Below are 24,887 nucleotides of genomic sequence, written 5' to 3'. Positions count from 1 at the left end.
TTTGGAATTTCATTACTACGCGAATTTGATTAACTCAGGAAATCATGGGGTTAGGTCGGGTGAATCAGGACTGGTATGCCCTATACTACTTATTTGTAAACTTCATCTCTGGCATAAACTCAGTTTGTCGTGGAGTGAGTGCTCTGACTGTAACAATCAAGCTATTAACAGCCAGCCCAGTTATCGACGAATCAAAGAGAATGTTAACTGCACTTGTTATTGCAGTAATCCTCATCATCCAGCTTCTGTCTGCGATGCCAGGCACTGAAGAGAAGTGTCTCAAAGGCATTCATCACAAGATGTTCCCTTCAACAGAGTCGTGGGCTTCATTTTAAGAAAAGAATAATGAAAGTCCTGTATATTTCTATATTTCATCTATATGTTGACCTATATTTTTCGAAATAGTCATCATCCATAATTCTGCCACTGAACCAAAAGAACCTTCGAAGTGTTCCTTCATATCATATTACTGTAAAATAACTTAAATGTTTTCTAATAGCCAAGTTTTCTCCCCTAAAATATTGCCCGAAAATGCAGCCTCGTTTTCGAATCTGAGCACATGCAGTCTCGTTTCCAGAAGCTCCTCCGTCTCGATACTGGAGGAGCACGCGATACTTTCGGACAGCGATCTTGCGCATCTCCGAAAATATCTACATAAGCACGGCACGAGTGAAAAACGTCTGCGCATGCTCTTAATATATCCGTATGCACATTAGTCAAAACATATGTAAATTTGACTTCCAAACATGCCTGATAAATTAGACTTCTCAAAATGCCAAAACTTAGTGTCCATGCTTGAAACTTAAGGCTAATTTTTTCATATTGTATTTGGTAATACAGTATCTTAGTCTGACAAAAGTATACTCGCGAACCTTTTTGCATACACGAAGAAAACGGACCTTCCATTCTCTGCACACTAACTCTTCAAAATTCTTAGAGAACGTGCTTAAATGCACGCATGCGCAAACGTTTTTTTCTAGTGTCCATATAAAGCCCCGTCTTCTGACTTCAAACCTTCCATTTACATGTAATACCCGTGTTTTGCTGTTTTATGAGGAGTGAAACTGAAAATGGAAGAAAAAAATGCATTTGTAAGTATGACATATACTGAATATAGGGTTAAATTCAGACGATGACTTGAATACTCTCTAAACTAACCCTGCACGGCTTTAAGTCTGGTCTTCACTAGCCATGACATAAGCACAAGCAGAAGCATAAGAGTGTACGTCCTCACTGAGAAATTCAGTGACATAAGCATAAGCACAAGCATAAGAAGAACGAAACGTTTTGATCCATATGCTTAATATGTTATTCTATGGTATGCTAATGTCCCTAGTGAGGACCAGACTTAAGAAGTAGGCTCGTCGGGGAATTCGCGTGACGTTATCAAAAAACTAAAATCTAAAAACTATATATTCTCTATACAAAACTGTTTATCCAATATATTCTGTTGACACCACTGTAAGAAAAGTCTTATCAAAATAATTTTGTATTATCGTTGTTTGGTTGTAATAGATTTACAGTCAAACAAGCTCAAGCGTTGACCCCTAGATTCGATTAATGAAATCATTAGTCAATTATTCCTTTTATACGTATGAACCGGAATAATGCAATATTGCAATATTCAAATGAAAATTCAGTTCATTATTTGACTCGTGATGAAGAAGGTAAATCATCTAAATTACAGATACCTTCGAGCAGAAGTCGCTCTCTTATTTCATAAGCATACACACTAGGTTTTGTAATTTCCATGCCTCAATTACTTGGAGGATATCATCAATAATTTTTTAGGGAACGTCAACGTTCCCGCCTTCAGCGAAATGGAGACACAGTTCCATGTCGTCGATAATGTTGGAGTATTTTCTGGACTCCCCCACTAGAAATTTTCAGTTGTCGCGAAATTGCTTTATTCGGCAATCCGCTATATATTGCTGAGATGAACAATAATTATTTCCTGTCGAATAAATTTCTTCGATTTCATTATTTCTCCAGCATCTAATCAAAGCCTGAGAGCAATTTTCTTCGTTCTGGAAGTCTCTCAAACAACAGATACTTCATATTTTAAAATGTGGGATTACCTATAGGAAGAATATTTTCATCGTCTCCTCCTCCATGTTTACAAAACAGTGCAAAATTCAGCTCGAGTGGGGTGGAGAGAGAAGATTTTGGTACTTTTGCTGAAAAATCGCCTCGATAATTTCGACCATGTTCGAATTCGCTGCGATTATCGCCGCCAGAATCGCAGGCCATTTACACGTGTGAATTTAGCATGCAACTCGGTCGCGGCGAGAATCGCACTGCAAAATTCGCTAGTGTAAACGGGCCTTTATATAGTTTTACTTTCTCTTTTGGCCTGTGGAAGTTCGTTTCTTTATATAAAACCCTGGGGAAACTTTCAATGACGTTGGTGAAAGCCTAGTCTCCTACGCAAACGTTCTGGAGTGTCTGTTAAATATAATGTTTCCCTCCCCATGAACAGTGAAAGCCAAGGAAAGGTTAGCAAGATCAAGAAACAAAATCCACCCTATCAGGAAATCAGGCGGTGTTTTGAAACAGTTGACAGAGACGTTCTGGAGTGTCTGTTACCTATAATGTTTCCCTCCCCATGAATAGTGAAAGCCAAGGAAAGGTTAGCAAGATCAAGAAACAAAACCCACCCTTTCAGGAAATCAAGCGGTGTTTTGAAACAGTTGAATTTGTTTTACATGATTTTGCATCCATGCCTTAGCGCAATACCAAAGAAGAAAAAAAGCGAAAAGCCTTTTAAAAGACTGCATCTAAGGGAGTAATTTTGAGTGAATTGTGAGAGAACCTCATGCTACCTGACCTTTCTGAGGATGACGCCACGATTTACATGTGCTTTCTAAATTTCTCAATTGAGTTAACAAAAATATATACAAAGAGCTTCAAGAAGGCTAGGCCCCTTAATAAGCTAAAGATATATACGAAACCTCGCACCGATATAACCCGTTATTCATTAATTTAAAGCGTTTATAAAGCCATTGTTATTATACATATATTATACATACATTATGTACATATAGATATATTAAGGTCTACCCACACACCCACCAACCCACTCTACCTACTTATCTACATCCCACTATATGATATCAAAATAATATTATGAGAGTTAATTTCCCGGAGAGGGGGGTTACTCCCCTATATTCGCTATACGGGTACGTGCTGCCAAACAGGGTATGATTTTCAGCGATTCTACTCTGGAACAGGGTATATAAAATCGCGCTCTCTCTGGGACAGGGTATATTAAATCACGCTCTCTCCTCTATGGAAAAGGGTATCTACTTTTCGCAATACCGGAAAAGGGGATGGTTTTCACTCTCGGTATATATAAAAAAGGTATTAATATGTAAGTTCATAAAGCCCCGCTATACCACTACCACTACCACTACCACTACCACTACCACTACCACTACCACTACCACTACCACTACCACTACCACTACCACTACCACTACCACTACCACTACCACTACCACTACCACTACCACTACCACTACCACTACCACTACCACTACCACTACCACTACCACTACCACTACCACTACCACTACCACTACCACTACCACTACCACTACCACTACCACTACCACTACCACTACCACTACATCTAGATGCTGTAAAGGCCGGTTTAGACGGTACGATTTTTACCTACAACTATCGTATACAACACGCTCGCGCCATCCTACAGCTCGAGTCGTAGCGTATAAATCAAGCCTACAACTCGCCTACGACAGACGCGAGCGTGTTGTATACTATAGTTGTAGGCGAAAACCGTACCGTCTAAACCGGCCTTAACATAATGATTATGATTCATTCCAGGTCCCTCATAGTCATCTCCCGTACGGTGAAGTTGGTTCAGGGTTTTATTCAACTCGTAGCATTGCTAATCGTCAAGTGGTTAAAACAGCAACCCCTTTGGCTCTAAGAGAACTTGATGCTATGGCCCTAGAAAAACAGTCTGTGGTGACCCTAGTGGATTATGGGACGGCTGATGGTGGAATTTCGATGGATCTTATCTACGCATGCGTCAAAGCAATACGAGAAAAATATGGAGCTGAACTACCGATCAATGTGATCTACGAGGATCAACCCGTCAATGATTTCACGTCTGTTTTCTTGAGAACACAAGGTAAAAGTATTAAGTCAAACCAGCGCAGCTCAGCTTAGGCGTTCCTACCAAGGTTGAAAGATGAAATTTATCTTTTGAAATTTGATTTGAAGATTGTTTTGAAGCTTACAGAAATAAAGCAGAACTTGTAAAATTCAAATTAGGCTTCCATTTAAATTTCAATGTGATTGGATTATAGCTTCTGCCATAACGCCTTAACGAGGCATGCTATCATTAACGAAACTTGGTAGCATGGGATGGGACTTGTTGTGTTAATCATATGACCGTCAATTGACGAGTGTATTTGTATCTCAATATTATAATATATATACACCTGATCAAATATGTACTTGGGGTTGTTCTATCCAAGGTTTGATTCCTGGTCCTCGCAGCTATCTCCTGGACTTCCCAAACGTGTTCGTCATGGCCAGCGGTACAAATTTCTACGATCAGTGTTTCCCCAAAGATAGCGTGACATTGGGGTTCTCTTCTAATTGTCTACAGTGGTTGCGTGACAAGACTTGTGACATGACTGGAACTACATTTCACCTATTCATTACTGCACCAGAGGAAAAAGAGAAGTTTCGAGCACAAGCCGAAAAGGACTGGGAATTACACCTAACGAGAAGAGCGGCCGAACTTAGACCAGGTAAGACGTCTGTTAACTCAGGTCGCGATATGTCCGACTGAAAAGCACTAGCCGTCCATCTGAGTAAAACTATTAATATGAATAATAGATTGGTATGACTGCAGATCGCGTACAGAAACGAGAAACAGCAGGAAGAACATACGTGCAAAAATCATTAGCGAGCTTACGACTTAAAATACTCTCTATATACTTTATACGGTATACGAATCCCATATACATTCCTTACTTAAGTTTACAAAAGGACCTTGTTTGTGCTTTCTGTTGTTATAAAAGCTGTTTTAGCTTTCTTTCGCAAGATTGTTCTAAAAATAACTGTCCAGGATATTGCTGGAATCGTAATGGGATCAATATAAATAGTGTCTGATATTTTCTCTTAAGGAGGCAGTATGGTCCTGGCGGAGTTAGCTGTGGATGAGAATGACCAGTTTACAGGACACACGAAAGATGCCAAACATTGTTGTCAAACAGTTCTATCAACACTTTGGAAATCACTTTCAGATGAGGGAATTATCACTAAGGTGAGTATGATGGAAGGTCTTCGGGACTTCAGAAGAAGACTTACCTTTCATTAATTGTTCGAGTGGTTGGTTGGGTTGGTTGTATGTGGAAAATCCTCGTAAATTGTTCACAGTTTTGAAGGCTTTAACTCTGGTTCTTTTTAAAGAAACGCATTCAAATTTCACATAATTACTAATATTGAGATACTTCATCAGATGACAAAACTCTTTTGCTAATTAGATTAAAATTAAATTAGGTCCAGTCTCTTGCGGGTTTCTAAAGTGGCCTATTAACTAATCGTTTCCAAACTCTTTCGTTCTTACAAGACGAGGTTACCAAAACAAATATTATCTCTTACTTCAGAAGGGTAGATGAGTTCAAGAAGCCATTCAAGTGTCCTGACTCGCCTGTTGTCAAAGCAGGTCTTGAGTTGGTTTCCATAGAAACAAAAGTCGTGCCTTGTCCATATAAGGAAAAATCGAGCGTGGAGCAACAGTTCATTTCTTTCAGGTAAATGATTGTGCATTCACTCAGTCGGTCGGTCGATTGATCATTCAGTCCGTCATCCAGTCGGTGCAGTCCGATCAACCATCCAGTCAGTTAGCAAGCCCGAGTCCATCGGTCGGTCGGTCAGTCAGTATGTTAGCTATTAAGAGGGCGTCTCTGTATCAGCGTGCCACTCGATCTGGGCTCGAAAAATAGATTTCTTTTATATTCCTATCATCGAAAGTACTATCTATCCTCACTACAAAATTGCAGTTAGAATTGTTCTAAATTCTTTTTTCCACCCGCTATGCGAATTTTTGTCCATCGACCCCAAATCAGTGAAAGACGCCGATTTTCGAGGTCGGTCGAGGGCTACTTTCAAAGTCTGTTTTCTCGGGTTTCTCTGCACATTAAAGCTATTTTTTCTATCCAGAACTTTAGTCTAGTGTAACTTCTGCATAAAAACAGTAATAGTTTTTTTTGAAATGCGCGAATTCTGAAAAATAATCCTAACTGATCGAGACTACTGAAAGCGTGACGTGGAAAGCTAAGATTATGAGACCTCGAATATTGCAAATTTCTCATTTGTGGCACCTAACCCAGCCCTAAAATATCATTCAACCTTGAGATAAGAAGCTATTTTATAGATGTGTGCAATAAAATTTGCGGCACATTGCGTTTCTACGAAATAAGCTAAGTTTCAAATTGTTCTATTTTCAGTTATTTCCTTGCGTGACACGACAGGCCGTTGGGTCTGTGACGGCTACTTCTTTGCTCGTTATCCTCAATACCATTACCTAAAATATAATATGACGAATTAAACCTTAACTTTACAATATTTGTTCCATTATAAAAGATTTCAATGATCTACGGCTTCATTTAATAGTGTTTCTATAACCTGTTTTGAAGTTTCACCGCACAGTAATTTTTGTAATTTGAATATCTCGAGCTCCTCGGGAGGTCAATCGTTATTTGTTTATTTAATCATAGTAAAGAAATCCTCGCTCAGTAATATCTCGAAACATCCTAAAGAGATCCAAAAATGAGAAGTGTTCTTGTTTGTAGAGCTGAATATTTCTAGTTTTTTTAGTTGAAGATAACATATTATTCATATTATTGTAAGTGAAGGATGTACTTGCCCGCGTTAGCATCGTTATTTTCACTGTGTTATTGCTCAACTCTATACTTAGTAGTACTTGGAATACTGAATCTATGTCTTTGTACTGAATACTAGTGAGTTAGACTAGGACGTCTAAATTGAAGACTCTTGCAAAAAAATAAAATAAAATAAAATAAAACAAAATAACTAATGCATAATTTTTTTAATTAAATATACATCTTTAATATAATACAAATAACCATAATTACAAATACGAATATATATCTAAGAGCGAAATTATCAGAGAGAAATAAACCTACTTACGATGGGCTCCGCCGAGAACCAGACGAAACTTCTTATACAGTATATCACTTCTTCAAGAGACACCTTCAACACTTAGCATGGGCTGGGCTCTAAAACCAAGAGCCGGAGCTGCTCTACAGAAAAATGTGCGATCGTATTTGACAGCAAAGTTTGACCTGGGTGAGAGGACTGGTAGAAAAGCAGACCCTGAACAAGTTGCCGCGGAAATGCGGTGCGCGAGAAATGAGAACAATGAAAGGCGCTTTGAAAGAGAAGAATCGGGCTATCGAAGACCCAGATTGCACGATTCTTTTCACGTCTTTCCACTTCGCGAAAAAAATCCACAGCACGAGATATTACCGTGACCAGTCCTCAGGAAAATGTACGATCTTTGGTAGACGAGGAAGACATTCAGGATGTAATTCGAGAGTCAGAACGTATAAATCTGTTACAAGAAATTGAGGATAGCATTGGCCTGCAACACCCCATTATTCACTAGTCAATTGAAACCCCCGACCCCCGCGAAAAAAGGATAATAAGAACCTATAAGGCTACAATTTTAAGAAAGGTTCTTATCAGTGGAGTTCAGTGTAAAAGTGTATAGGTAGAAACTGCTATAAGTTTTTTTGAGCATGTGTTTTGTGTAGAACATACTGTCCTGTACTAGGCTACGGGCTGCCTGTGCTTGGAATCACAACGCCTTCTTCGGTATTTTTCAAGATGGCCGACCTCTTGTTTCCAGGCTGACATATTCAAACGAGCGTTAAAATCCCCGCTCGATTCCCCGCTGAGAAAACCATTCGTTAAATCCCCGAACCCCGGGTGCAATAATGCTCTTAAAAGTACATCAAAAACGCGTCACGTCCCCGTTCAGTGCCCCGCTAGCCGGGGTTTCAATTGACTAGTGCATTATGACACGTACGATCTATGCGACTAGTATATCAAAGAAACAAGATCTCAGCCTTCAATGGCGGAAGCTAAACATTAGAGAGTTTTAGATTGACTTTTTTTTCTCCCCGCAAACGGCAAACGTGACCACCTTTTCATAGTTTCCCTGTATTTTGCTCACCAGGCGCAAATATTCTTTTGATGATAATGATAATGATAATGATAATGATAATGATAATGATAATGATAATGATAATGATAATGATAATGATAATGATAATGATAATGATAATGATAATGATAATGATAATGATAATGATAATGATAATGATAATGATAATGATAATGATAATGATAATGATAATGATAATGATAATGATAATGATAATGATAATGATAATGATAATGATAATGATAATGATAATGATAATGATAATGATAATGATAATGATAATGATAATGATAATGATAATGGTAATGGTAATGGTAATGGTAATGGTAATGGTAATGGTAATGGTAATGATAATGGTAATGATAATGATAATGGTAATGGTAATGATAATGGCTCTGCTCCGTTGGTCCGGGTCCTGCTCCTGCTCCTGCTCCTGCCTCCTGCTCCTTGCTCCTGCCTCCTGCCTCCTGCTCCTAGCCCTGCTCCTGCTCCTGCTCACTGCTCCTAGCTCCATGGCCTCCTTGCTCATGATAATGCTAATGATACTGATCATACAGCAAACAACAACAAGAGACAAGGCCGTCCAATAAAAGCATCAATAAGAACAATCTACCAAAGATTTCAGGAATATCAACCATCACAGATTTTGAAAGAGTGCTTTAGACGCAACCATAATAGCTTGGCTTCAAAGTACTTGAACTTACTCGGGTAGAGTGAGAGCTGAATGTTTCTCTAAGAGAAATGAGCAATACATTGATTGATTGATTGAATAATGGTAATAATGATAATAATAATAATGGTTTATTTGAAGCATATCTACAGAGTAGATCTATATCTTAAAAAGTATTGGAGGAGCCAGTACCCGCAACCTCCACTTCCGAACCGCCGCCCCTATATGATCATAATTTTCACAATCACTCGTTCTGTAGTTATGAATGAATTCATACGTTTGTTTACACCTGTTGCAAAAATCGTCGTCTCAGCCGAAGAACAGTCAAGACTGCAAAGTATTTTTTCGAAAAAATGATAGTATATGGAGTTCGAAAATATCGGAAGGACGAAATACCTTTTCACAATAGGAAATGATGGATAATTCATGAAGGAAATAAACGTTGAGAAGGTTAAATGACTAGTGACAAAGATATCAATGATATATTACCTACAACTTATAAAAAAACAAAAAAAAATGTTCAGCTCTACCAACAAGAACAGTTCTCAGTTTTGGATCTTTTTAGGATGTTTCGAGATATTACTAAGCGAGGATTTCTTTACTATAATTAAATAAACAAATAACGATTGACCTCCCGAGGAGCTCGAGATATTCAAATTACAAAAATCACTGTGCGGTGAAACTTCAAAACAGGTTATAGAAACACTATTAAATGAAGCCGTAGATCATTGAAATCTTTTATAATGGAACAAATATTGTAAAGTTAAGGTTTAATTCGTCATATTATATTTTAGGTAATGGTATTGAGGATAACGAGCAAAGAAGTAGCCGTCACAGACCCAATGGCCTGTCGTGTCACGCAAGGAAATAACTGAAAATAGAACAATTTGAAACTTAGCTTATTTCGTAGAAACGCAATGTGCCGCAAATTTTATTGCACACATCTATAAAATAGCTTCTTATCTCAAGGTTGAATGATATTTTAGGGCTGGGTTAGGTGCCACAAATGAGAAATTTGCAATATTCGAGGTCTCATAATCTTAGCTTTCCACGTCACGCTTTCAGTAGTCTCAATCAGTTAGGATTATTTTTCAGAATTCGCGCATTTCAAAAAAACCTATTACTGTTTTTATGCAGAAGTTACACTAGACTAAAGTTCTGGATAGAAAAAAATAGCTTTAATGGGCAGAGAAACCCGAGAAAACAGACTTTGAAAGTAGCCCTCGACCGACCTCGAAAATCGGCGTCTTTCACTGATTTGGGGTCGATGGTCAAAAATTCGCATAGCGGGTGGAAAAAAGAATTTAGAACAATTCTAACTGCAATTTTGTAGTGAGGATAGATAGTACTTTCGATGATAGGAATATAAAAGAAATCTATTTTTCGAGCCCAGATCGAGTGGCACGCTGTTACAGAGACGACCTCTTAACTACCTCTCTTAATTTCAATTTAAACTATTTTTTCCCTTACTGTGTCTTCTAGGATTATCGAATTATCGTTCTGCCGAAGAGAAATCTAAAATCGTCGATGAATTGTACCACCGTTACGAAGCTGAGGTTGCCAAGTGCCCTGAGGATTATGGGTCTGCATATGTTAACGCCTATTTGGTCATAAGAAAGCGTTTACGTTTAGAATCTACCGGTAGCCAATAACATGCGACTGGTTTAATTATTGCCGACTCAAACAAGAAACAACCATCGAAGATGACTTGAAGCGAAGAGAAATAACCACTTAACCACGATGTTAGATTCATTTAATTTTATTTACTTGCTTTTTTTTTTTTTTTTTGTTTTTAATTAAAGATTTTTATCGAATTTCGAGGACAATTGCAAAACGTTGTCGTTTGATGGGCTTCATCCATACGCTCCTAGACCGAAAAGGATCATGGGGATAATTAATTCACAGTTACTAGCTACCGCATATGTCATCTAACACGTCTTGAGCAAGTTGTACTGGACTGGAAATACTAAGTTAATTTTTGGCTCTTATCCCCAAAGTAACCTATGTCGAAGCTACTATCTGTAGCTGGCGATAGCTCGTCTGAACAACGCTCAAGCAGATAATCTTTTAGCGCCTGCACGTTGTCGATATTTGGGACATCCTTGATGGAATATGATGTGAAACGTTAACGGCTCTTGTTTTCCTTGCTTAAAACGCGAAGGCAAATGTGCATTTTGCTCTCCATTGTGCGATTGTCACCGACTGATAGAGAACAATTAGTCATTCACGTTAATTTACCAGTTATCCCTTTCGGCCTAGGCGTGTAGGGATGATCCGATCAACGACAACGTTTAGTCAAAGGACTGTAAAAATAGAAAGAGCGCATAGAACGATGTTGCAGCTACAGAACTGATGCAGTTTGATAAGCGAACAGAAAATGATAAACAACTTAGCAGCTTGTGTTCGTTAGCAGCTTGAGAGTAAGATTCTTTATTTGAGATGTTTAACAAATAGACATCAGTTTTTCATGTGTCTGTCCTCAGCTCTAATTGACGATAAAGTTGCGTCATTACATTGAAAGTAGTGTGGATACTACTTTGACAATGTGATGGCGAAATGTATAAAAAAGATGTCTATTTGTTTTTTACTATAACAAAAACGGTAAAAACCTCTCATTCTTAGCGATCAAAGCAACCAACGGAAAGAGCGCGCACTCGTCGACGTCAGCTTTATCTATCTGTCCTTTTATTGATGATAAAAAATAAACCAATCAGCACGCGAGAAATTTGTAAGTTAATGTAAAAATTCATATTCATGTGTCTGTTATGTACAACCGTTAACAATTGGAAATAGTTTTCATGAAGTACTTTCTCAAACAGCATTGATAGTTCCTGGTAAAACGTCTTCATTTTAAGAAAAGAATAATGAAAATCGTGTAGTATTTCATTCTATATTTCATCTATATATGAGCTATATTTTTCCAAATAGTCATAATCCATAATTCTGCCTCTGAACCAAAAGAACCTTCGAAGTATTCCTTCATATCAAATTACTGTAAAATAATTTCAATTTTTTTTTTCATAGCCAAGTTTTTTTTTTCATAAGATATTGCCCAAAAATGCCGCCTCATTTTCGAATGTGAGCACGCGCAGTCTCGTTCCCAGAGCTCCCCGGTCTCGATACTACTGGAGGAACACGCGATACTTTCGGACAGCGATCTTGCGCATCTCTGAAAATATCTACATAAGCACCATCTGACTTCAAACCTTCCATTTACATGTAATACCCGTGTTTTGCTGTTTTATGAGGACTGGAACTGAAAATGGAAGAAAAAAATGCATTTGTAAGTATGACATATACTGAATATAGGGTTGAATTCAGACGATGACTTCTAAAAACCTTGAATACTCTCTAAACTAACCCTGCACGGCTTTAAGTCTGGTCTTCACTAGCCATGACATAAGCACAAGCAGAAGCATAAGAGTGTACGTCCTCACTGAGAAATTTAGTGACATAAGCATAAGCACAAGCATAAGAAGAACGAAACGTTTTGATCTTATGCTTAATATGTTATTCTATAGTATGCTAATGTCTCTAGTGAGGACCAGACTTAAGAGTTGGCTCGTCGGGGAATTCGCGTGACGTTATCAAAAAACTAAAATCTAAAAACTATATATTCTCTATACAAAACTGTTTATCCAATATATTCTGTTGACACCACTGTAAGAAAAGTCTTACCAAAATAATTTTGTATTATCGTTGTTTGGTTGTAATAGATTTACAGTCAAACAAGCTCAAGCGTTGACCCCTAGATTCGATTAATGAAATCATTAGTCAATTATTCCTTTTATACGTATGAACCGGAATAATGCAATATTGCAATATTCAAATGAAAATTCAGTTCATTATTTGACTCGTGATGAAGAAGGTAAATCATCTAAATTACAGATACCTTCGAGCAGAAATCGCTCTCTTATTTCATAAGCATACACACTAGATTTTGTAATTTCCATGCCTCAATTACTTGGAGGATATCATCAATAATTTTTTAGGGAACGTTAACGTTCCCGCCTTCAGCGAAATGGAGACACAGTTCCATGTCGTCGATAATGTTGGAGTATTTTCTGGACTCCCCCACTAGAAATTTTCAGTTGTCGCGAAATTGCTTTATTCGGCAATCCGCTATATATTGCTGAGATGAACAATAATTATTTCCTGTCGAATAAATTTCTTCGATTTCATTATTTCTCCAGCATCTAATCAAAGCCTGAGAGCAATTTTCTTCGTTCTGGAAGTCTCTCAAACAACAGATACTTCATATTTTAAAATGTGGGATTACCTATAGGAAGAATATTTTCATCGTCTCCGCCTTCATGTTTACAAAACAGTGCAAAATTCAGCCCGAGTGGGGTGGAGAGAGAAGATTTTGGTACTTTTGCGAAAAATCGCCTCGATAATTTCAACCATGTTCGAATTCGCTGCGATTATCGCCGCCAGAATCGCAGGCCATTTACACGTGTGAATTTAGCATGCAACTCGGTCGCGGCGAGAATCGCACTGCAAAATTCGCTAGTGTAAACGGGCCTTTATATAGTTTTACTTTCTCTTTTGGCCTGTGGAAGTTCGTTTCTCTGGGGAAATTTTCATTGACGTTGGTGAAAGCCTAGCCTCCTACGCAGATATTCTTGAGTGTCTGTTACCTATAATGTTTCCCTCCCGATGAACAGTGAAAGCCAAGAATAGGTTAGCAAGATCAAGAAACAAAATCCACCCTATCAGGATGTGTTTTGAAACAGTTGACAGAGACGTTCTTGAATGTTTTCCTCCGCCATGAAAAGTGAAAGCAAAGAATTGGTTAGCAAAGATCAAGAAACAAAATCCACCCTATCAGGAAATCAGGCGGTGTTTTGAAACAGTTGACGGAGACGTTCTCAAGTGTCTGTTAAATATAATGTTTCCCTCCCCATGAACAGTGAAAGCCAAGGAAAGGTTAGCAAGATCAAGAAACAAAATCCACCCTATCAGGATGTGTTTTGAAACAGCTGACAGAGACGTTCTTGAGTGTCTGTTACCTATAATGTTTCCCTCCGCCATGAAAAGTGAAAGCCAAGAATTGGTTAGCAAAGATCAAGAAACAAAATCCACCCTATCAGGAAATCAGGCGGTGTTTTGAAACAGTTGACGGAGACGTTCTCGAATGTCTGTTAAATATAATGTTTCCCTCCCCATGAACATTGAAAGCCAAAGAATAGGTTAGCAAAGATCAAGAAACAAAATCCACCCTATCAGGAAATCAGGCTGTGTTTTGAAACAGTTGAAAGTGTTTTACATGTTTTTGCATCCGTGCCTTAGCCGGGGCCTTTAGCGCAATGCCAAATGTAAAAAAAGCGAAAAACCTTTTAAAAAAACTGTATCTAACTGAGCAATTTGACTGAATTGTGAGAGAACCTCATGCCACCTGACCTTTCTGAGGGTGACGCCACGCTCTCTCCTCTCTGGAACAGGGTATCTATTTTCGCAATACCGGAAAAGGGGATGGTTTTCAGCGATCTTACTCTGGAATAGGGTATGCATTTCAGCGATTTTACTCTGGAACAGGGTCAGAGTTCAGAGGGCTTAGCGGCACATCCCTATCCTAAATGAGAAAAGGTACCCCCCTCCCCCATCCCCCCCCTTCCCGAGGTTAATTTAGAAACACTAATTTAACCTCTATGTAATATACCTTTAAACATAAACACGTTATGTAGTGTTTAAAAAACGAGTAGGAGTGTTTTATCAGGTATATATACCTGATAAAACACGATGTACGAGTTTTTTGAACTGCTTAAAACACTCATGAACAATTTATAAGATTTTGGTTCAACTGGAGCCACCATACACGTCACGAACATGGATTTTTATACTTCGATAGAGATTTGACGTCATGGGCATGCGCAACCAGATTCAATAGAAGCTCCCACACGTTGGATATTGCGTGCCAAGGCAAACACAGGCACGTTAGTCAAAGATCATTAGGGTTGACTATGACCTTGGTGAAGCTCTATGTCTTCATCTAAATTATTCATTATTCAATTAATCATTATTTAGTGTATGTGTAATAGTGAAATGACAACAAAAGAACACAATGGAATTAGGGTCTACTAATTTGTGTTAGGAGTGTATTTCATGGGTTTATGAAAACCTATCTATCACTCTCGGTATATACACTCAATTGAAGAATCGTTGTCGGGTTCAGAAATATAGAACATAAAAGCTGAGACCGAAATGGCACATGGGAAATGACATAATTATATTATAATTTATTCATTTCCGACATCCATACAGTCGGTTTAGAATGCCAAACGCGTATTAAAAACAGTGGATGATGCCACGGGTCGCCGGTCACAGCCATAGTCATCTTCCGTACGGTGAGGTTGGTTCTGGGTTTTATTCAATTCGTTGCGTTGCTAATCGTCAAGTGGTTAAAATAGCACCACTTAAAATGCATGTGTATTTTGTTGAGTTGAACATCTTTTTTAGGTTTTCAAGTAACCAGACGTAACCATGTATTGACTTTGATTCCTTCCAGGTCCCTCATAGTCACTTACCGTACGGTAAGGTTGGTTCTGGGTTTTATTCAACTCGAAGCATTGCTAATCGTCAAGTGGTTAAGACAGCGACCCCTTTGGTTCTGAGAGAACTTGATGCTATGGCCCTAGAAAAACAGTCTGTGGTGACCCTAGTGGATTATGGGACTGCTGATGGTGGAACTTCGACGAGTCTTATCTACGCATGCGTCAAAGCAATACGAGAAAAATACGGAGCTAAACTACCGATAAATGTGATCTACGAGGATCAACCCGTCAATGATTTCACGTCTGTGTTCTTGAGAACACAAGGTAAAAGTATTAAGTCAAAGCATCTGAGCTAAGGCGATCCTACCAAGGTTAAAAGATCAGTTCTTTTTTTGAAATTTGATTTGAAGATTTTTTTGAAGCTTACAGAATGCAGAACTTGTAAAATTCAAATTAGGCCTCCATTTAAATTTCGATGTGATTGGATTATAACTTCTGCCATACTATCATTAACGAAACTTGGTAACATGGGTGGAACTTGTTGTGTCAATTATATGACCGTCAATTGACGAGTGCATTTATATCTCAATATTATAATATATATACACCTGATCCAATATGTGCTCGGGGTTCTTCTATCCAAGGTTTGATTCCTGGTCCTCGCAGTTATCTCCTTGACTTCCCCAACGTGTTCGTCATGGCCAGCGGTACAAATTTCTACGATCAGTGTTTCCCAAATGACAGCGTGACATTAGGGTTCTCTTCTAATTGTGCACATTGGTTGCGTGACAAGCCTTGTGACATGACTGGAACTACATTTCACCTATTCATTACTGTACCAGAGGAAAAAGAGAAGTTTGTAGCACAAGCCGAAAAAGACTGGGAATTATATCTAACGAAAAGAGCTGCCGAGCTTAGACCAGGTAAGACGGGCGTCTGTTAACTCAGGTCGCTATATGTCCGACTCAAAACCATCCCAGTAACATTTATAAATAATACATTGGTATAACTGCAGAACGCGTACACAAACGAGGAATAGCAGCAAGAACACACATGCAAAAATCATTAGTGAGGTTACGACTTAAAATGCTCTCTATATAGAGTGCTTTTAGTCTCACTGTTGAATAGGTGACGTCAACTAAATTAGATAAGTTATTTACTATTTTAGCGGACGTCACCTAAATTTGAAACCACGAGTAAACAGCTACTGAGATCAGGGGGAGAAACGATCATACAAATGAATGTCTATTCACTCATTCTCTGGTAAAACAACCCCCCGGATTAGCATGACCGTTTTTTGGCGCGCTTTTTACTATTTTAGGTTACGTCAACTAAATAGTTATCTAAGTTAGATAAATTTATTTAACTATTCAACAGTGAGACTAAAAGCACTCTACTTTATACGATATACAAATCCCGCATACATTCCTTTCTTAAGCTACAAAAGGACCTTGTTTGGGCTTCCTGTGTTTATAAAAGCTGTTATAGTTTTTTTCTAAAAATAACTGTCCATGCAGGATATTGCTGGAATAGTAATGGGATCAATATTAATAGTGTCTGATATTTGGCCTTAAAGGAGGCAGTATGGCCCTGGCGGAGTTAGCTGTGGATCAGAATGATCAGTTTGCAGGACACACGAAAGATGCCAAACATTGTTGTCACACAGTTCTATCAACACTTTGGAAATCACTTTCAGATGAGGGAATTATCACTAAGGTGAGTATGATGGAAGGTCTTCGGGACTTCAGAAGAAGTCTTACATTTCATTAATTGTTCGAGTGGTTGGTTGGTTGGGTTGGTTGGTTGTAACCATATCAAATTCCTCGTAAATTTTTCACACTTTTGAAGGCTTTAAATATGGTTGTTTTTACGAAACGCATTCAAATTTCACATAACTACTAATATTGAGATACTTTTATCAGATGACAAAACTCTTTTGCTAATTAGATTAAAATTAAAATTAAATTAGGCCCAGTCTCTTGCGGGTTTCTAAAGTGGCCTATTAAATAATCGTTTCCAAACTCTTTCGTTCTTACAGGACGAGGTTGCCAAAACCAATTTCATCTTGTACTTCAGAAGGGTAGATGAGTTCAAGAAGCCATTCAAGTGTCCTGACTCGCCTGTTGTCAAAGCAGGTCTAGAGTTGGTTTCCATAGAAACAAAAATCGTACCTTGTGCATATAAGGAAAAATGGATCAAAGAAAAGGGAGATGCCAAAGAACATGCAAAGAAATACGTAGAAAGTATTCGAGCGTGGAGCAACAGCACATTTCTTTCAGGTAATTGATTGTGCATTCACTCAGTCGGTCGGTCGATTGATCATTCAGTCCGTCAGCCACTGAGTCGGTGCAGTCCGATCAACCATCCAGTCAGTTAGCAAGCCCGAGTCCATCGGTCGGTCGTTCAGTCAGTCAGTTTGCCTTTAACGACCTCTCTTACTTTCCTTTTAACTATTTTTCCCCTACTGTGTCTTCCAGGATTATCGGATTCTCGTTCTGCCGAAGAGAAATCTAAAATCGTCGATGAATTGTACCACCGTTACGAAGCTGAGGTGGCCAAGTGCCCTGAGGATTATGGGTCTGCATATGTTAACGCCTATTTGGTTATAAGAAAGCGTTTACGTACAGAATCTACCGGTAGCCAATAACATGCGACTGGTTTAATTATTGCACTGAAACAAGAAACAACCATCGAAGATGACTTGAAGCGAAGAGAAATAACCACTCAACCCCGATGTTAGATTCATTTATTTTTTTTACTAGCTTTTTATTTATTTATTTATTTTTTAAATTAAAGATCTTTATCGAATTTTGAGGACAATTGCAAAACGTTGTCGTTTGATGGGCTTCATCCATACGCTCCTAGACCGAAAAGGATCATGGGGATAATTAATTCACAGTTACTAGCTGCCGCGTATGTTATCTAACACGTCTTGAGCAAGTTATACTGGACTGGAAATACTAAGTTAATTTTTGGCTCTTATCCTCAAAGTAACCTATTTCGAAGCTACTATCTGTAGCGCGCTCTTTCCGTTGGTCGTTTTGATCGCTAAAAATGAGAAGTTTTTATCGTTTTTGTTATTGTAAAAAACAAATAGACATCTTTTTTATACATTTTGCCACGACATCGTCAAAGTAGTATCCACACTACTTTCAATGTAATGACGCAACTTTATCGTCAATTAGAGCTGAGGACAGACACATGAAAAACTGAGGTCTATTTGTTAAACATCTCAAATAAAGAATCTTACTCTCAAGCTGCTAACGAACACAAGCTGCTAAGTTGTTTATCATTTTCTGTTCGCTTATTATATGTGAGCTATATTTTTCCAAATAGTCATAACCCATAATTCTGCCTCTGAACCAAAAGAACCTTCGAAGTATTCCTTCATATCAAATTACTGTAAAATAATTTCAATTTTTTTTTTCATAGCCAAGTTTTTTTTTCATAAGATTTTGCCCGAAAATGCCGCCTCATTTTCGAATGTGAGCACGCGCAGTCTCGTTCCCAGAGCTCCCCGGTCTCGATACTACTGGAGGAACACGCGATACTTTCGGACAGCGATCTTGCGCATCTCTGAAAATATCTACATAAGCACCATCTGACTTCAAACCTTCCATTTACATGTAATACCCGTGTTTTGCTGTTTTATGAGGACTGGAACTGAAAATGGAAGAAAAAAATGCATTCGTAAGTATGACATATACTGAATATAGGGTTGAATTCAGACGATGACTTCTAAAAACCTTGAATACTCTCTAAACTAACCCTGCACGGCTTTAAGTCTGGTCTTCACTAGCCATGACATAAGCACAAGCAGAAGCATAAGAGTGTACGTCCTCACTGAGAAATTCAGTGACATAAGCATAAACACAAGCATAAGAAGAACGAAACGTTTTGATCCTTATGCTTAATATGTTATTCTAGTATGCTAATATCGCTAGTGAGGACCAGACTTAAGAGATAGTTCGTCGAGGAATTCACGTGACGTTATCAAGCAACTAAAATCTAAAGACTATATATTCTCTATACAAAACTGTTTATCCAATATATTCAGTTGACTCCATTGTAAGCTTTAGAGGTTTTAGGATGCAGTCCCTTGAATTTAGAACACGTTTTCGCCGTTGTTGTTTTGTTTTCAAAGCACTAAATGGCCTTATTGACTTTCGTTTCAATAATTCTCGCTCTAGTGAGCTACATAACTATAATACTAGAAGTAGTCTTTTTAGGCGTCTGCCTAAATGCAGAACCAATTGGGGGCAAAACGCATCAAGCTATTTATTTATTAAGGAATGGAACTCATTATCAGATAGCGTCACATGTGCTGACAATTATGACATTTTTAAGAATCGTTATTTTGATAATTGTAAATAATTTTAATTAACGCAGATTTTATGAATGTCATAATTTTAGTGATATTTGATTCAGTATTAATACTAGTTATTTCTTTTTATCTTAATTTGTTTTTAGTATTTGTAATTAAGTATATTTCGAGGTCCTTCATGAAAATCACTTTTGGTGATGTTGTTACCTCACGAAATAATCATCTTATCTTATCTTAATTGTAAGTAAAGTCTTACCAAAATAATTTTGTATTATCGATATTTGGTTTTAATAGATTTATTCTAAATGCGAGTCACGTTAATTCTGTCACGCATTTTCAAAGCGTAGAAATAGGGAAATTCGTTTAAAATAATACTTCTTTAACTTCGTAGATGATGGAAAACTGTATTTTGATCTCAACTTTTACTGAAGAAGGATTGAAGTATTTTCAATATAGACATATTTTTTTCAACCAAATTTCAACTAAATTATGAACCATAATTAATCGCTCGTATCTTCGTATCTAAAACTTCTTTTAACTAGAATTTCGGCTGAGTTATATAGTTTTACTTTCTCTTTTGGCCTGTGGAAGTTTGTTTCTATCGATAAGATCATGGGGGAAATTTTCAATAACGTTGGTGAAAGCCTAGCCTCCTACGCAGACGTTCTTGAGTGTCTGTTAAATATAATGTTTCCCTCCCGATGAACAGTGAAAGCCCAGAATAGGTTAGCAAGATCAAGAAACAAAATCCAACCCATCAGGAAATCAGGCGGTGTTTTGAAACAGTTGAAAGTGTTTTACATGTTTTTGCCTTGAGCGCAATTCCAAAGGTAAAAAAAAAAAAAAAAAGCGAAAAACCTTTAAAAAAACTGTATCTAACTGAGCAATTTGACTGTACCTCATGCCACCTGACCTTTCTGAGGGTGACGCCACGCTCTCTCCTCTCTGGAGCAGGGTATCTATTTTCGCAATACCGGAAAAGGGGATGGTTTTCAGCGATCTTACTCTGGAATAGGGTATGCATTTCAGCGATTTTACTCTGGAACAGGGTCAGAGTTCAGAGGGCTTAGCGGCACATCCCTATCCTAAATGAGAAAAAGTACCCCCCATCCCCCCCCCCCCCCCCCTCCCGAGGTTAATTTAGAAACACTAATTTAGCCTCTATCTAATATACCTTTAAACATAAACACGTTATGTAGTGTTTAAAAAACGAGTAGGAGTGTTTTATCAGGTATATATACCTGATAAAACACGATGTACGAGTTTTTTGAACTGCTTAAAACACTCATGAACAATTTATAAAATTTTGGTTCAACTGGAGCCACCATACACGTCACGAACATGGATTTTTATACTTCGATAGAGATTTGACGTCATGGGCATGCGCAACCAGATTCAATAGAAGCTCCCACACGTTGGATATTGCGTGCCAAGGCAAAGAGAGGCACGTTAGTCAAAGATCATTAGGGTTGACTATGACCTTGATGAAGCTTTATGTCTTCATCTAAACTTGGATGTATACTTCATCCCTGATGAAGTCATCCTCATAGTATTCGAGTGGTCTTTATATAAAGATCACATGTGTCTTTATATAAAGATCACATGTGTCTTTATATAAAGACACATGTGTCTTTAAATAAAATCACTTGAATACTAATGAAGAGGACTTTATCGGGTATAAAGGTTCATGCACGTGACGTGTATGGTGTCTCCAATTGGACTATAAGCTTATGAATCATTAATGAGTGTTTTAACATTATTTAGTGTATGTGTAATAGTGAAATGACAACAAAAGAACACAATGGAATTAGGGTCTACTAATTTGTATTAGGCTGATGTGTATTTCATGGGTTTATGAAAACCTATCTATCACTCTCGGTATATACACTCAATGAAGAATCGTTGTCGGGTTCAGAAATATAGAACATAAAAGCTGAGACCGAAATGGCACATGGGAAATGACATAATTACATTATAATTTATTCATTTCCGACATCCATGCAGTCGGTTTAGAATGCTAAACGCGTATTAAAAACAGTGGATGATGCCACGGGTCGCCGGTCACAGCCATAGTCATCTTCCGTACGGTGAGGTTGGTTCTGGGTTTTATTCAGTTCGTTGCGTTGCTAATCGTCAAGTGGTTAAAATAGCACCACTTAAAATGCATGTGTATTTTGTTGAGTTGAACATCTTTTTTAGGTTTTCAAGTAACCAGACGTAACCATGTATTGACTTTGATTCCTTCCAGGTCCCTCATAGTCACTTACCGTACGGTAAGGTTGGTTCTGGGTTTTATTCAACTCGAAGCATTGCTAATCGTCAAGTGGTTAAGACAGCGACCCCTTTGGTTCTGAGAGAACTTGATGCTATGGCCCTAGAAAAACAGTCTGTGGTGACCCTAGTGGATTATGGGACTGCTGATGGTGGAATTTCAATGGATCTTATCTACGCATGCGTCAAAGCAATACGAGAAAAATATGGAGCTGAACTACCGATAAATGTGATCTACGAGGATCAACCTGTCAATGATTTCACGTCTTTATTCTTGAGAACACAAGGTAATAGTATTATGTCTAAGGAGTTCTTATCAAGGTTGGAAGATGAAATTTATTTTTTGAAATTTGATTTGAAGATTGTTTTGAAGCATACAGAAATAAAGCATACTTGTTAAATTCAAATTAGGCCTCCATTTAAATTTAAATGTGATTGGATTAACTTCCAAGTAAGGTCAACCTCTTGTAGCCCGCATCTGGTGGCCCCTCTGCCATAACGCCTTAACGAGGCATGCTATCATTAACAAAACTTGGTAACAAGGGTGGGACTTGTTGTGTTATTCATATGACCGGACCGGAGGTTTCAATTGACGAGTGTATTTGTATCTCATTATTATGATGTATATACACCTGATCCAATATGTACACGGGGTTGTTCCATCCAAGGTTTGATACCTGGTCCTCGCAGTTATCTCCTGGACTTCCCCAACGTGTTCGTCATGGCCAGTGGTACAAATTTCTACGATCAGTGTTTCCCCAATGATAGCGTGACATTGGGGTTCTCTTCTAATTGTGCACATTGGTTGCGTGACAAGCCTTGTGACATGACTGGAACTACATGTCACCTATTCATTACTGTACCAGAGGAAAAAGAGAAGTTTGGAGCACAAGCCGAAAAAGACTGGGAATTATATCTAACGAAAAGAGCGGCCGAACTTAGCCCAGGTAAGACGTCTGTTAACTCAGGTCGCGATATGTCCGACTGAAAAGCACTAGCCGTCCATCTGAGTAAAACTAATATGAATAATAGATTGGTATGACTGCAGAACGGACGCGTACAGAAACGAGGAACAGCAGCAAGAACACACGTGCAAAAATCATTAGTGAGCTTACGACTTAAAATACTTTATATATACTTTATACGATATACAAATCCCACATACATTCCTTACTTAAGTTTACAAAAGGACCTTGTTTGGGCTTTCTGTTGTTATAAAAGCTGTTTTAGTTTCAGTTCTTTCGTAAGATTGTTCTAAAAATAACTGCCCAGAATATTGCTGGAATTGTAATGGGATCAATATAAATAGTGTCTGATGTTTGCTCTTAAGGAGGCAGTATGGTCCTGGCGGAGTTAGCTGTGGATGAGAATGACCAGTTTACAGGACACACGAAAGATGCCAAATATTGTAGTGAAACAGTTCTATCAACAATTTGGAAATCACTTTCAGATGAAGGAATTATCACTAAGGTGAGTATGATGGAAGGTCTTTGGGACTTCAGAAGAAGACTTACCTTTCATTAATTGTTTGAGTGGTTGGTTGGGTTGGTTGTGTGTGGAAAATCCTCGTAAATTGTTCACAGTTTTGAAGGCTTTAACTCTGGTTCTTTTTAAAGAAACGCATTCAAATTTCACATAATTACTAATATTGAGATACTTCATCAGATGACAAAACTCTTTTGCTAATTAGATTAAAATTAAAATTAAATTAGGTCCAGTCTCTTGCGGGTTTCTAAAGTGGCCTATTAACTAATCGTTTCCAAACTCTTTCGTTCTTACAGGACGAGGTTACCAAAACAAATATTATCTCTTACTTCAGAAAGGTAGATGAGTTCAAGAAACCATTCAAGTGTCCTGACTCGCCTGTTGTCAAAGCAGGTCTAGAGTTGGTTTCCATAGAAACAAAAATCGTACCTTGTGCATATAAGGAAAAATGGATTAAAGAGAAGGGAGATGCCAAAGAACATGCAAAGAAATACGTAGGAAGTATTCTAGCGTGGAGCAACAGCACATTTCTTTCAGATAATTGATTGCGCAATCAATCAGTCGGTCGGTCGATTGATCATTCAGTCCGTCAGCCAGTCGGTGCAGTCCGATCAACCATCCAGTCAGTTAGCAAGCCCGAGTCCATCGGTCGGTCGTTCAGTCAGTAAGTTAGCCATTAACGAACTCTCTTAATTTCAATTTAAACTATTTTTTCCCTTACTGTGTCTTCCAGGATTATCGGATTCTCGTTCTGCCGAAGAGAAATCTAAAATCGTCGATGAATTGTACCACCGTTACGAAGCTGAGGTGGCCAAGTGCCCTGAGGATTATGGGGTTGATTATGTTAACGCCTATTTGGTCATAAGAAAGCGTTTACTTAAAGGGATTTAACTGTAGCCAATGACTTGCAAACGCCTTACAGAACGTTTACGAAATTATCATGGATAAGAGGCAAAAAAGGAAATGCAATAGAAATGGCGCAAATTATATATTAAAAAAGCGTAACATATACAAAATTTGGTTCAAGCCTCGGCCGGATCAACACTCAGGGTCTTAAAATAACTGAAGGTGCTGTCTTTGTAATTACATCTGCAAATAGTTAGACATTCAGGTCTTCTCGGACAAGGACTTAAAACCCCAGGCCCTATTTTCCCGACCCTTCCTAACCTACAGTAAAATGGGGGACATATAGTCTCCCGGTTCAATGGCCTATCCTACGGCCTAATTTGGAGGCATAACACCAGCTAATTTACTAACAATTCACACTCACGATTGTAAGCTGCACGGCTGCTAATAGTGCCTTAATATGTAGCCAGTAAAGTCCTCACTGGTCATAAATGTAAAGCGCATTGAGATATTTGAAATGCGCTATATTAGAAATTTCTATTATCATTATTATTTTATTTCCAGTATTTC

General features: G+C 38.1%; 2 protein-coding genes and 1 pseudogene across 4 annotated transcripts in view; all 3 read left to right on the top strand.

The window, feature by feature from the left end:
* Positions 1–986: 986 nt before the first annotated feature.
* LOC116308440 (uncharacterized) lies at positions 987–18,219 on the top strand. 2 transcript variants are annotated; one of them, XM_031718855.2, is made up of 6 exons: positions 987–1,091; positions 15,406–15,715; positions 16,036–16,314; positions 16,968–17,107; positions 17,430–17,670; positions 17,869–18,219. In XM_031718855.2, exons 1-6 carry the CDS (start codon positions 1,071–1,073, stop codon positions 18,036–18,038), a joined length of 1,161 nt encoding a protein of 386 aa, XP_031574715.2. In that variant the 5' UTR covers positions 987–1,070; the 3' UTR covers positions 18,039–18,219. The 2 variants fall into 2 exon arrangements, with proteins under 2 accessions (XP_031574715.2, XP_088885569.1); XM_089029443.1 differs by lacking the exon at positions 987–1,091 and adding an exon at positions 11,951–12,180.
* Positions 2,489–10,680, top strand: LOC148911317 (uncharacterized; annotated as a pseudogene). The gene is made up of 6 exons (XR_016119774.1): positions 2,489–2,629; positions 3,844–4,153; positions 4,503–4,781; positions 5,160–5,303; positions 5,606–5,789; positions 10,380–10,680. The product of XR_016119774.1 is annotated as an uncharacterized LOC148911317 (transcript).
* A 625-nt stretch (positions 18,220–18,844) lies between the features above and the next one.
* The window catches only part of LOC116304287 (uncharacterized), a gene marked incomplete in the record, with an annotated part of 204,442 nt that continues 198,399 nt past the window's right edge, over positions 18,845–24,887 (top strand). Inside the window, 3 exon segments of the mRNA XM_089029444.1 lie at positions 18,845–19,081; positions 21,964–22,273; positions 22,655–22,922. Of these exon segments, the coding sequence (XP_088885570.1) occupies positions 19,061–19,081; positions 21,964–22,273; positions 22,655–22,922 (599 nt within the window).

Source organism: Actinia tenebrosa, unplaced genomic scaffold (assembly GCF_029948245.1).
Source record: "Actinia tenebrosa isolate PJP-AT-01 unplaced genomic scaffold, QUT_ActTen_1.0 PGA_scaffold14__42_contigs__length_11649687, whole genome shotgun sequence".
In the NCBI taxonomy this organism is placed as follows: domain Eukaryota; kingdom Metazoa; phylum Cnidaria; class Anthozoa; order Actiniaria; family Actiniidae; genus Actinia; species Actinia tenebrosa.
The sequence above is the reverse complement of the archived record's forward strand: the minus strand, read 5'-3'. Positions and strand labels throughout refer to the sequence as shown.

What these genes read in the sequence shown, in the direction of transcription:
- LOC116308440 (XM_031718855.2), top strand. Translation starts at nt 1,071, where the DNA reads ATGGAAGAAAAAAATGCATTT. An exon ending in TGGAAGAAAAAAATGCATTT is followed by an intron (nt 1,092 to 15,405) that starts GTAAGTATGACA and finishes GATTCCTTCCAG; the next exon opens with GTCCCTCATAGTCACTTACC. An exon ending in ATGAGGGAATTATCACTAAG is followed by an intron (nt 17,108 to 17,429) that starts GTGAGTATGATG and finishes TCGTTCTTACAG; the next exon opens with GACGAGGTTGCCAAAACCAA.